General features: G+C 42.3%; 1 protein-coding gene across 1 annotated transcript in view; it reads left to right on the top strand.

The window, feature by feature from the left end:
- The window catches only part of STON2 (stonin 2), a 171,886-nt gene extending 157,105 nt beyond the window's left edge, over positions 1-14,781 (top strand). The window contains exons 4-6 of the mRNA XM_042782444.1: positions 4,586-6,424; positions 12,436-12,638; positions 14,698-14,781. Coding sequence (XP_042638378.1) covers positions 4,586-6,424; positions 12,436-12,638; positions 14,698-14,781 — 2,126 coding nt within the window. The remainder of the gene's footprint in view (positions 1-4,585; positions 6,425-12,435; positions 12,639-14,697) is intronic.
- Positions 14,782-15,064: the final 283 nt, after the last annotated feature.

Below are 15,064 nucleotides of genomic sequence, written 5' to 3'. Positions count from 1 at the left end.
TATAATCAAGGTCATATTTTGGCTTTCATGGACTTGTTTTAATTTTCTTCGGCTTCAGCTTGAACTTGTGTGTGAGCAATTGATGAAATGCTTGAATTAATTGAAGCAAAATTAAGAGCTCACAAATAGGGAAGTCACTGTTAATAAGAGGTAATTTTTAAAAGTAGTATTTGGCAATATTTGGGTCCACTTCAAGAAGTGGCATATGTCATGTTTACTATGGACTAGCTTATGCTTTTCATCTGTAAACGATTTTTTTCTTTAAAAATTATTTCCCATAAAAGTAGATTCTCATTTTTAAAAATCTGGCCTACTCTTATCACTACCTTGAATGGTGGGTTTTAAACATGAAAGATTTAACTGCAGAAAAAAAAAAACCCAAACTCAACTTCCATCAAGTTGATTCCGACATATAATGACCCCCCTTGGGTTTCTAAGGCAGTAAATCTTTGCGGAAGTAGATGCCTCATCTTCCTCTTATAGAGCAGTTGGTGGGTTTGAATCGCCAACCTTCTGGTGAGCAGTCAAATGCCTTAGGCACTGTGTCACCAGAGCTCCATTTAACTACCAAAGGAGGCAGAAATTTGTAACAAAGTCTTTTTAATAGCCATCAAAGAGAAAATAGAATCTTTGGAAATGAGTTTAATTCCAAAGTTCTCCCTCCAAGTTTAAAGACACTTCATTTAGATTGTATTAGGAGTCTAATCCTTCAGTACTGTCTAGGGGTGGTGTGATTTTAAATAACTTGGTTTGAAAGAGAATTCTTTGGGGAAAAATTGTCTTCAGTGGAGACAAAAGTCTTTTTTTTTTTCCCTTGGTTTTGGGGAGGAAGATGAGAAATGCTATTTTGGGGACAAGATTTCCAACAGAAGGGAATCCTTTAGCAGAAAGTATAAACAGTTTTGGCAGAAATCCACCCTGTAAAGGAATGGGTTTCATCTGGTTTTAAACTAGGGAGTGGTCATGAGCTCCAAGGCAAAAAGGATATTCCTGGTACAAGGACTGGGTCAGTCAGGGACTGTCTGGGTGGAAACATTACATCACAGAAGCTCCGTAGAGATGCCTCATTAGAAATCAGTGAATTTCGAGATACACTCCTTTCCCTGTTTTCTGGGAAGGATAAGTCACTGCTACAAAGTATTGATTATTACTTTACTTGGGGCGACAGTGTTCTTTTTAGCCTTCCTTACCAAAAAAAAAAAAAAAAAGGGAAACAACAATGAATTAAATAAAAATCCTACAACCCTGGGTTGTGTCCTGACCCTTTTCCCTACATTTTTCTAGAAAATAAATCGCTTACACATGTCCAGAAGTTTCCAGTGATTTCATTGCGGGAGATTCTCCTTTAATTTTAAAGTGCTCTGAAATCTTTTGTGGTGCTGTATATACAGAAAATACTTTTTGCTCATTATATTTCTAGGGTAGGCGTCAATATGTATGCCTGCATGCTCTTGTGTTTAGTCTACATTAGCATACTGACCTTTTCATTTGAAGGAAATGCTGTTTGAGTAAATACACAGTGAAATCTGTGAGAGCCAGAATTCAACAGGACTGCCTTCTTTTTCCCAATCTTACCAGTTTTCTACCTTTGACAGAGTCCAGTCTCACCACTTTTCTTCTGCTCTCTATTAGTGGAAAATAATGTGTTTTCCTTCTCTGGTAGGTGTCTGTCTTACACAGGTTCTGGCTTTTGCAGGTTTTACTGTACTTGGAAATGTACACAGTAAGCCAGCCATCCCATCCATGTGTGTGCAGTTATGTGTGGCATTAGAGATTTGGCGTGGTTGGGTATTCATATGCATAATGACTTAGCCAGGTGGGCGGACATCGCAGCCATTTGAAGAAGCATTTCTCTTTGATTCTAGATGACTAGCAATAGAAACAGTGGGTAGATTGACATCAGAAATTCCTATACATGTTCCTCCAAAGACGTAGAATGGAGAATAGAAGGACTACTCCAGAGCTAACTTTATTTTCCTCATTCATCAATCAAACCTTTACTGAGTATCTGCTATATGACAGATATTGTAGTCTGTGTCATTCTTTTATCAGAACCTACTCCTCCTTGCTCAGGCTTCATTTTCCCTTCCCTTCCCCAAACGCCAGAGTACCTGGGTGGTGGAAACCGTTCATACACTGAAAGAAGGGAGGCTGGAGTCCCCCAGACACACCTTGGAAGAAAAGCCTGGTGACCTACTTTCAAAAAATCAGCCATTAAAAACCTGATGGTGCACAGTTCTACTCTGACAGACATGAGGTCACCATGAGACAGAGTCAACTCCATGATAATTAATTACTGGTGTCCTACAAGCCCACCAGACACTCAGGATCCTTATGCTACTTAATAGGTTTGATCGTTCCTTCATCAAAACTCACGTCCTACCTGATTTATCCTGGAAAGCTTGTTAGGGTGGAGTATTATATGTGATAACCTTTTTACCATAAAATAAAACCCTCAAATGGAAAAGTCTTGTAGAAGGAAAAAAAAAAAAGAGATTATGCCATGGACATTTTCTCATGTTATCGTATACTTTCTAAACATTTTAACGGCTGGGTGTTATTTCATTGTGAGCCTTAATTTCTTAAACATTAACCCAGCTGTTAGATGTTTAAATTATTTCCAATTTTTTTCTTTTTGCTATTATGAACAGTTGTTGTTATAAATAATACTAAATGAACATCTCTTTTCTTCAAATTTGTTCACAATTTTGATTCATTTCATTAGGGAAGTGATAATTTAGAAATGGGAGTGCTGGTAGCCTAGTGCCGGAGGTATTTGACTGAACCAGGAGGCTGGTGGTACAAACCCACCAGCCACTCCTTAGAAAGAAGTTTGGACAGTCTACTTGCATAGTGACACCGCCTCAGAAACCCAAGGAGGGGTCGCTATGGGTCGGGTCCGACTTGATGGCACATAACAACAACAATAACAAATTTAGAAACACTAAGTAATCACTCAGGAGCTCTGGTAGCATAGTGCCGAAGGCACTTGACTGCTAACCAGAAGGCTGGCGGTTCAAACCCACCAGCCATTCCTCGGAAGGAAGGTTGGGCAATCCTACTTCTGTAGTGATACTGCCTCGAAAACCCAAGAAGGGGTCTCTATGAGTCGGGGCCGACTCGATGGCACATAACAAAAACAACAACAAGTTATCACTGAGAATATTTGTAAGACCTTTAGTAAAAATTGCCCAACCAGTTTTCAGAGTATGTAACAATTTAATAGTCTCATTAGTTGTCTATTTAGTGTCTATATCATAAATCCCTTACTCTCATTGAGGGTAAACTTCTAAATTCTTGATAGATTTTTAAACACTTCATTTATTTTGCATTTCAATTACTGTGACTTGTTGTTAGGTGCCATGGAGTCGGTCCTGACTCGCAGTGACCTCACGTGCCACAGAACAAACACTGCTGGGTCCTGGGCCACCCCCACCACCATTGCTGCTTTGGAGCCCATCATCATAGCAGCCGTGTCAGCCCATCTCACTGACGGCCTTCCCCTTTTTTGCTGACCCTCTCCTTTACCGAGCATGATGTCCTTCTCCAGGGACTGCTCCTTCCTGATAACGTGTCCAAAGTATGTGGATGACGTCTCACCATCCTCGCCCCTAAGGAACACTTTGGTTGTACTTTTTCCAAGACAGGTTTGTTTGTTCTTCTCTCAGTCCATAGTATATTCAGTATTCTTTGCCAGCACTATAATTCAAATGCATCATTTCTTCTGTCTTCCTTATTCATAGTCTAGCTTTCACCTGCATATGAGATATATGATTACTAGTGAGGTGATTTCATATGCTTATTAGAAATATGTGGTTTCTCTTTCATGAGTTGTCTATTTATGTCCATTGCCCATATTTCTATTAGATTTTCCATGTTTTTCTTACTGATTTGTGGCATTTGACTGCTTACCAGAAGGTTGGCAGTTCAAACCCACCAGCCTCTCCTTGGAAGGAAGATTGGGCAATCTCCCTCCATAGAGATACTGCCTTGGAAACCCAAGGAGGGGTCGCTATGAGTCAAAAACGACTTGATGGCAGTGAGTTGGTTTTTTTTTTTAACTACATATTATGGATGTTAACATTTTGTCTTTAGTGTTTATCACATTTGGACTAAAAATCCTCCAATTACACCAGTTAAATTACATTATCACTTACAGCAGAACTTGTTTATTCAATGAGATCAGTTTATATCATTTTATATACATGGTTTTCAGTATTTGAAAATTAAGAATATGTCCCTTAGACAGAGTAAAGACAACATCTATTTAGCAAACTTATATAAAATAAAGGATCATTATCAAAGTTAAATTTCAAGTGACCTTGGTCCTACCAGTGTTTCAGTATTGATATAGACATTTGTATAGACTGGATTTAATGTGATAATATGATGGCCCTTGTGTTGTGCTAATTACAAAATTACGAGATCTATGGGTAGATTAAGCAATTGAGATAGGTAATGAGCTGCTTTGAAACTTACTAGACTCTAAGTAAAATTCCAGTAAGCTCTCATTCAGGTATGTGCTCAGTTAAAATGACAGTCCCTCTTATGTTCTCCCTTTTTTTTTTTTTTTTTTTTTTCCAAGACAATTCCTCCTCTCTTCAGGAAGATGAAGAAATAGAAATGGAGGCCATCAGCTGGCAGGCGAACAGCTCAGCCACGAATGGGCATCCTGCCATTCCAGTGACCTCTGCTCGTTTCCCCAGCTGGGTCACTTTTGAAGACAATGAAGTCAGCTGCCCTTTGCCACCAATCACCTGTCCTCTGAAGCCAAACACACCACCTATTGCACCTGTGATTCCAGATGTACATAATAACTCAACTGGGTCTTTCAAGAAGAGAGAACGTCCCAAGAGCACTTTGATGAACTTCTCTAAAGTTCAGAAGCTGGACATTTCCTCCTTGAACCATCCACCTTCCATAGCCGAGGCTCCACCTTGGAGAGCAACCAACCCTTTCCTGAATGAGACTCTGCAGGATGTGCAGCCCTCTCCTATCAACCCTTTCAGCGCTTTCTTTGAGGAGCAGGAGAGGCGCTCCCAAAACAAGTCCATTTCTAGCACCACAGGCCAAAGCCAAAGAGACTCCCTCATCGTCATCTACCAGGACGCTATCAGTTTTGATGACTCAAGCAAACACCAGTCACACTCCGATGCTGTTGAAAAACTCAAGAAACTCCAGATTGATGATCCTGATCACTTGGGCAATGCTGCGTTACCTGACGATGACCCAATAGCCTGGATTGAACTAGACGATCACCCCCCCGCTTCAGCACCACCCCAGGCCAGAGATGGATGGCCAATGATGCTAAGGATCCCTGAGAAAAAAAACATTATGTCTTCCCGGCACTGGGGACCGATATATATCAAACTTACAGATAGCGGCTATCTGCAATTATATTATGAGCAAGGCCTAGAAAAACCATTCCGTGAGTTCAAGCTGGAGATCTGCCATGAGATTTCAGAACCTCGGCTCCAGAACTATGATGAGAATGGTAGGATCCACAGCTTGCGGATTGACCGTGTCAGCTATAAGGAGAAGAAGAAGTATCAGCCCAAACCAGCCATAACCCACACAGCAGAGAGGGAACAGGTGATGAAGCTGGGTACCACCAGTTACGATGACTTCCTGAGCTTCATCCGTGCGGTTCAGGACTGTCTCATGGATTTGCCAGTGTCATCAATGGACTTGAGCACTGTTGGTTTGAACTATCTTGAAGAGGAGATTACAGTGGATGTCAGAGATGAATTCTCTGGCATCGTGAGCAAAGGAGACAATCACATTCTGAAACACCACGTCTTGACACGGATTCACATTCTGAGTTTCCTCTCTGGGCTGGCAGAGTGCCGCTTGGGCCTCAATGACATCCTCATCAAGGGGAATGAAATAGTTTCCCGGCAGGACATCATGCCTACCACCACTACAAAGTGGATCAAGCTCTATGAGTGCCGTTTCCATGAGTGTGTGGATGAGGGTGTATTCAGCAACTCACGGGTTATTCTGTTCAACCCTTTAGATGCATGCCGGTTTGAGCTAATGCGGTTCAGGACAGTGTTTGCTGAGAAGACCTTGCCTTTCACACTCAGGACAGCAGCAAGCATCAATGGCGCAGAGGTGGAAGTGCAGAGCTGGCTTAGGATGTCAACTGGCTTCTCCTCTAACTGTGACCCTCTCACTCAGGTTCCTTGCGAGAATGTGATGGTTCGTTACCCTGTGCCCAGTGAGTGGGTGAAAAATTTCCGCAGAGAAAGTGTCCTGGGGGAAAAGTCCTTGAAAGCCAAAGTGAACCGGGGGGCAAGTTTTGGCTCAGCTAGCCTGTCTGGCTCTGAGCCTGTCATGAGAGTAACTCTGGGAACTGCCAAGTATGAGCATGCCTTCAACTCCATCGTGTGGAGGATAAGCCGACTCCCTGACAAAAACTCAGGTAAGTAGAGCTTTCTTTTCTGTGAAAATAACTGCATGGTTATGATGGAACTGGGATCAAAGCTCTAAATCCTATTCCTGTATAAAATGTTCATTGGTTTTGTGTGGCAGGAGTAGTGATAGAGGGGATATAGCAGGACCAGAAAAATTCACCCCATCTTTTCACCACCTTATTCTCATACTTGCATAAAGCTATGTATTATTCTTCTCTTCTGAGCTGCTAAACAGCTTTCTAGAGCAGCTTATGAATGTTTATCTTTTTCTGACTTACTCAATTATTAGTTATAGTACTGGAAATAATCCATTTCCACATCCTAAGGCTTTTGGGCTCTGAAGAGGTATCTTTCTAACTGTGCTCAGAGTGTACGTAAAAGGGCCAATGTAAAGCCAGTCATCTGTGCAATACGTGTAAGGAGTTAGATTTATAATTCCAGCTACCCTGTGTAAGGCCTGTCAATCATGACATCTCAAGCTTAGAGTATGGTTCTGGGGCTTGGAGGTGGGGAAGAGAAGTGACCCCCAGTGAGACTGAAGATTCACCCAGGACATGAAGGTCCAAAAGGGTCTAAAACGGCAAAAGGTGAAGGAAGGGATGCTTTATTTAAACCAACTTTCCCTCCTACAGCTGCCCTCCCCCCCCAAAAAAAAATTACCAACCCCAGCTGGCTTGCTCCCAGGTGTCATGAATAAGGGCTGGAGGTATTTCTGTGCTTGGATGAACCTGAAAGGCAGTAACTTCCCTTGTGGGTCCAGAAAGATTTAGGGAAATGGCAAAATTAAGGAGCAACCTAACTCTTTAACAGCCTCATTTCTTAAAGAACTCCAGTGGCAACATGACTGTGATCCTGTGAGCCTTTAAACCACTTCTCTTCTTGTTTATAACAAATGTTGCCTGTCTGTTAATAAGAGCAAAAATCCTAGCCAAGTGAAAAGAAAAATGTTTGGAAGAACTCTTAGTTGAAGCGTCATACTCTTATACAGCTAGCTTTCTCCCTGCTCTCACTGTTAAATCCTCACGGTGTGCTTAGTGTCTTTCCGGTTCTGAGTGTGGACTGGCTGTGTCAGCATACCCTAGATGTAAGCCTTCAGTGTGGATTACATCCCAGCATAAAGAAAACAAAAATCCTCACAGCTGGGCCAATAAGTAGCATCATGATGTTGTTAGGTGCTGCTGGGTTGGTTCCGACTCATAGCAATCTTATGAACAACAGAACGAAACACAGCCTGGTCCTGTGCCATTCTCACAGTCTTTGTTGGTACATGAGCCTATCATTGTAGCCACTCTGTCAATCCATCTTGTTGAGGGTCTTCCTCTTTTTCACTGACCAACCACTTTCCCAAGCATGATATCCTTATCCTTCTCTAGGGATATATCAGAGGGAATACTGAGGTTGTCAAGGATTTCATTTTACTTGGCTCCATGATCAATGCCCGTGGAAGTAGGGGTCAAGAAATCAAATGATGTATTGCATTGGACAGATCTGCTGCAAAAGACCTCTTTTTTAAAGTGTTAAAGAGCAAAGATGTAACTTTGAGGACTAAGGTGCACCCCTGACCAAGCCATGGTATTTCAGTCACCTCATATGCATGCAAAAGCTGGATAATGAACACAAGACCAAAGAAGAAGTGTTGCTTTTGAATTATGATGTTGGTGAAGAATGCTGACTATACCATGGACTGCCAGAAGATGAACAAATATGTCTTGGAAGAAGTACATCCAGAATGTACAAGTACAAGTGAAGACGGATGAGGAGACTTCATCTTATGTACCTTGAACATGTTATCAGAAAGGCCCAGTCCCTGGAGAAGGACATCATGCTGGGTAAAGTAGAGCGTCAGTGAAAATGAGGAAGACCCTCAACAAGATGGAGTGACACGGTGGCTACAACAGTGGTGTCAAGCTTAGCAATGACTGTGAAGATGGCACGGGACCAGGCAGTGTTCTGCTCTGAGGCACTTGGGGTCACCATGAGTCGGAACCGACTTGACAGCACCTAACAACAACAGCGTGATGTGATATGATGGGATGGCAAAGGCAGTCCAATTTTGTAACCTCTCCAGGCAGTGGACCCACACTTCGGGACAGTCTGTGTCAGACACTGGGGATAGCAGTGCAAAGCGAAGAGACAATTGAACCTCTGTGTTTGAGCCTGGTTTTGCCAGCCTGTTTCTGTACTGACAGAATTTTTCAGAGTTTTCCTCTCTGGGCTTGCTTATTCTTTTCCCCTGACGTTCACACTGTTTTCTGCGGGTGACAGCCCACAGCCACAGGACTGACAGGGCAGAAGAAAAGGAGAAACCCTGACTCCCCCTTTGGCACAGGAGCCCTTGGGAAGAAAGAACCAAGGTGATGAGGAGAAAATGACTATTTGATGTGTTATAAGCATGACATGAGAAATGGCAAGTTGGCCTCAGGCTTATGTTTATTGGAACTTTTAGCTCTTCAATTCACTAAATGTGGATTCCGATTACTTAATTATGCACTTGACTGCTATCCATAAGGCTGGAGTTCAAACCCACCAGCCACTCCTCGGAAGGAAGATGGGGCAATCTACTTTCGTACTGATACCACCTTGGAAACTCAAGGAGGGGTTGTATGAGTTGGGTCCGACTCGACAGCACATAACAATGACACAAATAACAATTATAGAATCATTGGATTTTCAAGCTAGAAGGGACCTTGGGGAAAATAGTGAAACCTCTTCGTTTTACAGATGAGAAAAGTAAGGCCCATGAGGTGGTGTAACTCATCTGAAGTCTCACGGCTACATCTGAAGGTCTTTTTACTAGGCCACCACTGTGTCCTGGTGCATGCCACCACATAGACACAGCTTGAAATAACTCCCACCATGGGCATAGGGATTTGCGGTTTTCCCAACAAGTGTGTATGTCATCTCAGTTGTTTTGAAGTGCTTTCTGTTGAATATTTTAAAATTCTATATAGAAGATTTTTCCTTATAAGCAACAAAGATTGACTGGCTCTGAAAAGCAAAAAATAAAAGGAGTGAGAGTGGGAATTGTTGTTGGATTTCCATAAGTCACAGGACTTTTGGAAAGGTTGAAGAAGGAGGCTTCAGAAAGAATAGTGCAAGATTAGTTCTGGGAAACTAGGTGGTGGGAACTAATGGACGTCTCCTCAGGGGACATAGAGTTTGCTGTGAATACACCCTGGTGGGATGAGAGGAGGGGTTAGTTTTGTAGAAAGTAATGCTTTCTCAACATTCCAACAGTGTTACAATTAAAATTAATTAGATCAAAGTATAGTTTAAGCTGCAGTTGAATGAATACATCTTGATGTGATCTGTATATTCTCATGTGCTCTAGTTCTAATACAATACAGTGAGAAGACTGTATAACAGAATCAGGATTAAGATCTTCATCAGAGTTTCAGTCCCATCTCGACCCCTTAATGGCTGTGTGACCTCAGGCAGTTTACTTAAAACCTTTTAGAGAATCCTCATTTCCTTCCACTATGCAGTTGGGTAGGAGCTCTGATATCGTAGTGCCTAAGGCACTTGACTGCTAACCAGAAGGCTGGCGGTTCAAACCCACCAGCCACTCCTCAGAAGGCAGATGTGGCAATCTACTTCCATAGTGATACTGCCTCGGAAACCCAAGGAGGGGTCACCATGAGTTGGGTCCGACTCGACGGCACATAACAACAACAACAACAACATGTAGTTGGGTTATTAATACCTAGTTCGTTAAGAACTAGTATGTGATATAATAAATGCTCAATATATAATTGATATATAAGTTACATTAGTGATATACAATAATCAGTTTTTTTAAATTTTTTGAATTAGATTCATTTTTAAATAATGTTTACTCTTACATGTATCTTATTTAAGTTCCTTTCCTAAGAACCAATAGAAAAATCTTTAATTTCCAAAGTTTTACTCTTAGAAGTAACTATTGAAATATGTTCAGTTTGTAAAATATAACAAAACAAATACTTCCTTCTGTAATGTTTTTCCTGGAGAGCAGATGTATATATCTTTATTTCTGAGATTACAAAGTCCAGTAAAAAGAATTGGAATTGTTTATTTGGGGAAATTCTGAAAACTAACAGGCTGTTTCAATTATGTACTTAAGCCCAAGCCATTTCATGTTGTTTATCCATTGCTAGTTGTTAGTAGGGGTTCCTGCCACTTAATCTTTCTCCACCCCTGTCACCCTGCAAACCTGGTCTTGGGGACCATGAGGGTATGATTCAGACGAAGTATTTCAGAACACTGTGAAGTCGGAGTGCTCTGCCACTTTCTAGCTGTGGCCGTGGCCAGTTCACTTTCCCTCCCTAAGCCTTAGAGTTTCCTTGTCTGTTAGAATGAAGATAGTATGGCCTCAAAGGGTTGTTGGAAAGATTCAGTGAGAGAATCTGGAGAAAGCATTCTGCACAGTACCTGGTACAGGGAACTCAACAGACATTTCCTGCGAGGTCTGATGAGTGAAAATGGTGCCTCCATGATTATAGTCATGGAACTCAGCTTCAACTCTTTTTCCTCAAAAAGGTAGTGACAATCTTCAGATGAAAATCAAACCTTCAGCTTACTATCTAAGAACAGAATTGGTCATCAATTTATAGAACTATGGAGCCACAAGGGACTATGCCCATCATTATGCAGCCCACCCTTTCCTACCCCCACCAGTCTCCCTGTTTTATATTTGAGGAATTGAAGCCTGGGCAGAACAGGAAATTTGGCTGTTGGAGCCCTGCTACTTAGCAGGAGAATGGAAGCCAAAATCAGCTGTTCTAACTGCTAGTCCACTCTTCTGCCCCGTGTACCACAAGCTGCCCTAACACATATGTGCTGTCTGTAAGGTTTTTGTCATTTACATATACCATTTGCACACAAACATGCCAAAAAATAGTTGTTAAAATATGAAATGATATTAAGAAAATTCAGTTAATCTTTCAAAGGAAATCAGTGGTTTTGTTCCAGGAGGCTGTTAGTGATGTTTTCTCATTTAATTTTTTTATTGTTGACAGTATACACAGCAGGGCATACGCCAATTCAACAATTTCTACATGTACAATTCAGTGACATTTATTACATTCTTCAAGTTGTGCAACTATTCTAACCCTGATGTTACAAATTATTTCTCCCCCACCGGGCAGTGTTTCGTTCTGCTGTATGTAAGGTAGCTATGAGTCGGAGACGACTCAATGGCACCTAACAACAAACACAACATTAATATAAGACAGACATTTTTTGCTGGTTAAGCTAAACTTTGATTTTGAGAATACTTCAGGGGATATTTTTGGCTTAAGATTTAAAGAGTAGCTCAAGTCATTAGTTCAGCAGATGGAAGGGAAAAGACACTAGGAAGGAATTCAAAGCCATACAAAAGAAGAAAGATCTCTAGTAAAGGTAATGGCATGGACAAGTGTAAGGCTGTTATAAGGTAGCCCTGCTTGACAATTCTAATTGTTGTGTCCTTCATGCTTTTTAATGATAAATGACATTGATGTTTGCTAAGTGCCAGTCCTTAGAACCTTAGAATGGAACCCTTCTCCCAGTCCACAGCGCCTATTGCTTAGTATTTGTGTTATGTTCAGTATCACTCTGACCTGAGCAGAGTGACCCCAGTATCTCAGGCCGTGGGTTTTATTGCTAGGATACCAGACTACTGTAATCAGATAGTATTCTATCAAAGGGTAGACGGCACACCCTCTGCTTGGCTTTGGACACTCTGAAAGACTGGCAGCTGCCAAGCCTGCGGCAGTTCTCAGGCCTCCTCATTGAGGGGGTCCTGGGTAGTGGTACCAAAGGTTGGAGGTTTGAGTTCATCCACAGACACATCAGAAGAATGGTCTGGTGACCTCCTTCAAAAAACCCAGCTGCTGAAAACCTTCCCAAGCACATTTCTGCTCTGACAAACGTGGCGTTGCCAAGAGTCGGAGTTGACCTGATCGCTGGTTAGTTTTTATTAAGGTGGTTCCTCCAGTCTCTCTCTTCTGGTTCTTCCCTAAAAAACCCTGCCTCTTGATTCTTTATTTTTCTTTCATAGCTTCTGGCCACCCACACTGTTTCTTCTGCCACCTTGAACTTGGCTCTGACCGGGAAGTGCCTTCCAGATTTGCCAGTCATGTGGATGTCGAGTTCAGCATGCCTACAACCTCTGCCTCCAAAGCTGCTGTAAGATCCGTCTCTGTGGAAGACAAGATTGACGTCAGGAAGTGGGTCAATTATTCCGCACACTACAGCTACAAGGTATCCTCGCGAGGTTTCTGGCTTATGTTTCCAAATCAATTTGCCCATCCCACTACTCTCCCTGCTTTGATCTCTCTTGGAAATGCATACTGTGGATGCAGGATATTCTCTTACTGCCTTAGAAGAAGTTCACCATGCATAGCTGTGCATGAGTATGCAAGACAAAGTCTTTCTGTCCTCTTGAACAAAAAAGCAACAGAGTAAAGGGATTGTGGTTATTATTGTTCACTTGTAATGTAATGTGGAGTAGTGAACTTGGAAGTGAAGGGGAATGTTGGGAAAGGGCTAACTAACCCAAAGCATACGTTTCAGCCACAGCAGTGGCTGGAGTAGATCTGAATACAGTTAGGGCACATATGACCTGGTCACTGGGCTATAACCGGACAAAATGCAAAAGTCAAGCTGGTTTCTGTCATAGTAAGAGGATCAGGCTGTGGGGTGTGTAAACAGACTTGCAGTTTTCTGATATAAATAGAAAGTGATTATACTCTAAGAAGTTAGAAATTTGATAGGCGATTGACTGCCAAGAGAGTAAAGGAGATTGTTGAAGAAGGATCTTTCAAAGTGAGTTAATAATTTCATATTCATAATTATACCTTAGATTTGAATAGTGATTTATTTTCCACTAAATGCTTCCTTAGTGTGTGAACAGAAGAATTTAACTACCAAAAAGGACAAATGCTCCATCTTGTGGTCAGGAATAAAATAGCACTTCTCTCAAATGTGACCTTAGGAGCTCTGGTAGCGTAGTGCCTAAGGCATTGCTACCCAGAAAGCTGGCGGTTCAAAGCCACCAGCCACTCCTCAGAAGGAAGGTTGGGCAATCTACTTCCGTAGTGATAGTGCCTTGGAAACCCAAGGAGGGGTGTCTATGAGTTGAGTCCGACTGGATGGCACATAACAACAACAAATGTGACCTCAGTCCACTGTTCCATGTCTTCAGTTGATGCTAACTCAAGCATCATGAGTCTCAGAGTGCTGCAAATGTAAGTGTGCTCAGCTGCTAACTAGAAGGTTGGAGGTTCAAGTCTATCCACAGGCACATTGGAAGAAAGGCCTGGCAATCTAGTCCTGAAAAATCAGCCCTTGAATACCATATGGACACACGTGAGTCACCATGAGCAAGAACTGACTCCATGGCAATTTGTTTAATCAAGCATCAGAAACATCCAAGGTGGTGCTGAGAGTAGCAGCCTTGATTATGAAGTACCTTAGCTCAAGGATCCCCTGCCTGATTTATCATAAGCTTTAGTTGAGGTATGTTGCTTTCCAGGCAAGATTAATTTATTAATCCCTCATAATTACAACTACAGTGTTTTCTAGAAGATACAAGTAGAACTGCATGCACGCCAGATACTTTGCAGTTTGGAGAGATAATGTGTTGGAGAGCTGTGAACAATGACAAAGGAATTCATTGATTTGAGAAACATTTGTTGATGTAGCCTACTGCATGTGTGCATTATTGGGATACAGTTGTTGTTGTTGTTGTTATGTGCCGTCGAGTCAGCCCTGACTCATAGCGACCCCTCCTTGGGTTTCCAAGGCAGTATCACTACGGAAGTAGGATTGCCCAACCTTCCTTCCGAGGAGTGGCTGGTGGGTTTGAACCGCCAGCCGTCTGGTTAGCAGGCAAGTGTCTTAGCCACTATGCTACCAGAGCTCCCTTGGGATACAGTAGTGAACAGATATTGCCCCTGTCCTCGCCACTCCTGTGCCAGGCAAGTGGACAAGGAACAGTGAGAACATTCACAGGGAGGAGCACCCAGGGAGTCAAGAACAGCTTCACAGAACAGGTGGCCTTTGAAGAAGTGTGCAAGGCAAGGAGTGAGAATCTTCCAGGGGAAGAATCGTGAGGGGGAGAGAATTCCGGACCAAGTATATGCAGACAGAGCCATGATATACTCAGGGCCCGCAGCTCCAGTGCATCTAAAGCCCAAAACGTTAGCAAAGTTACAAGGAAACGCAAAGAATCCAGTAAGGTATTCTCTTTTGGCTTATTTATTTGCTTGGGTGCTTCTTCCTCTTTCTAATGTTTCTCTCCAACTTCTATTCTTGACAGGTGGAGATTGAGCAAAAAAAGAGTTTGAAGCCAGATTTTGAAGGAGATGAGATGGAAAATCCTAAAGAGTGTGGGATCCAGTGACAAAGCCCTACTGCAAGGGACCCTGGCCCAAGAGTTATGATAGGATCTCTTTCTGCGTAACTGAAGTTAGAGTCAGTACATACATGACCACTCCATGTTGGGAACAGAGTAGTGGACCTCCCTGTGAGGGGGTTGCCTTGGGAAGGCTGATTGGCTGTGATCGTGCCTGAAGCTCGTGACTGACCTGATTTGGAGCTTATTGCATATTTAAGCCTCCTTGTCTCGTCCCTGCTGATCTCGTGGCACTGGTGTGTAGTTTGTTATGACTGCTAGAGTCAGAAGA

This window comes from Orycteropus afer, unplaced genomic scaffold, assembly GCF_000298275.1.
Source record: "Orycteropus afer afer isolate SDZICR_OR568_19922 unplaced genomic scaffold, OryAfe1.0 scaffold00322, whole genome shotgun sequence".
Taxonomy (NCBI): domain Eukaryota; kingdom Metazoa; phylum Chordata; class Mammalia; order Tubulidentata; family Orycteropodidae; genus Orycteropus; species Orycteropus afer.
This window is presented reverse-complemented; position numbering and strand designations above follow the sequence as displayed.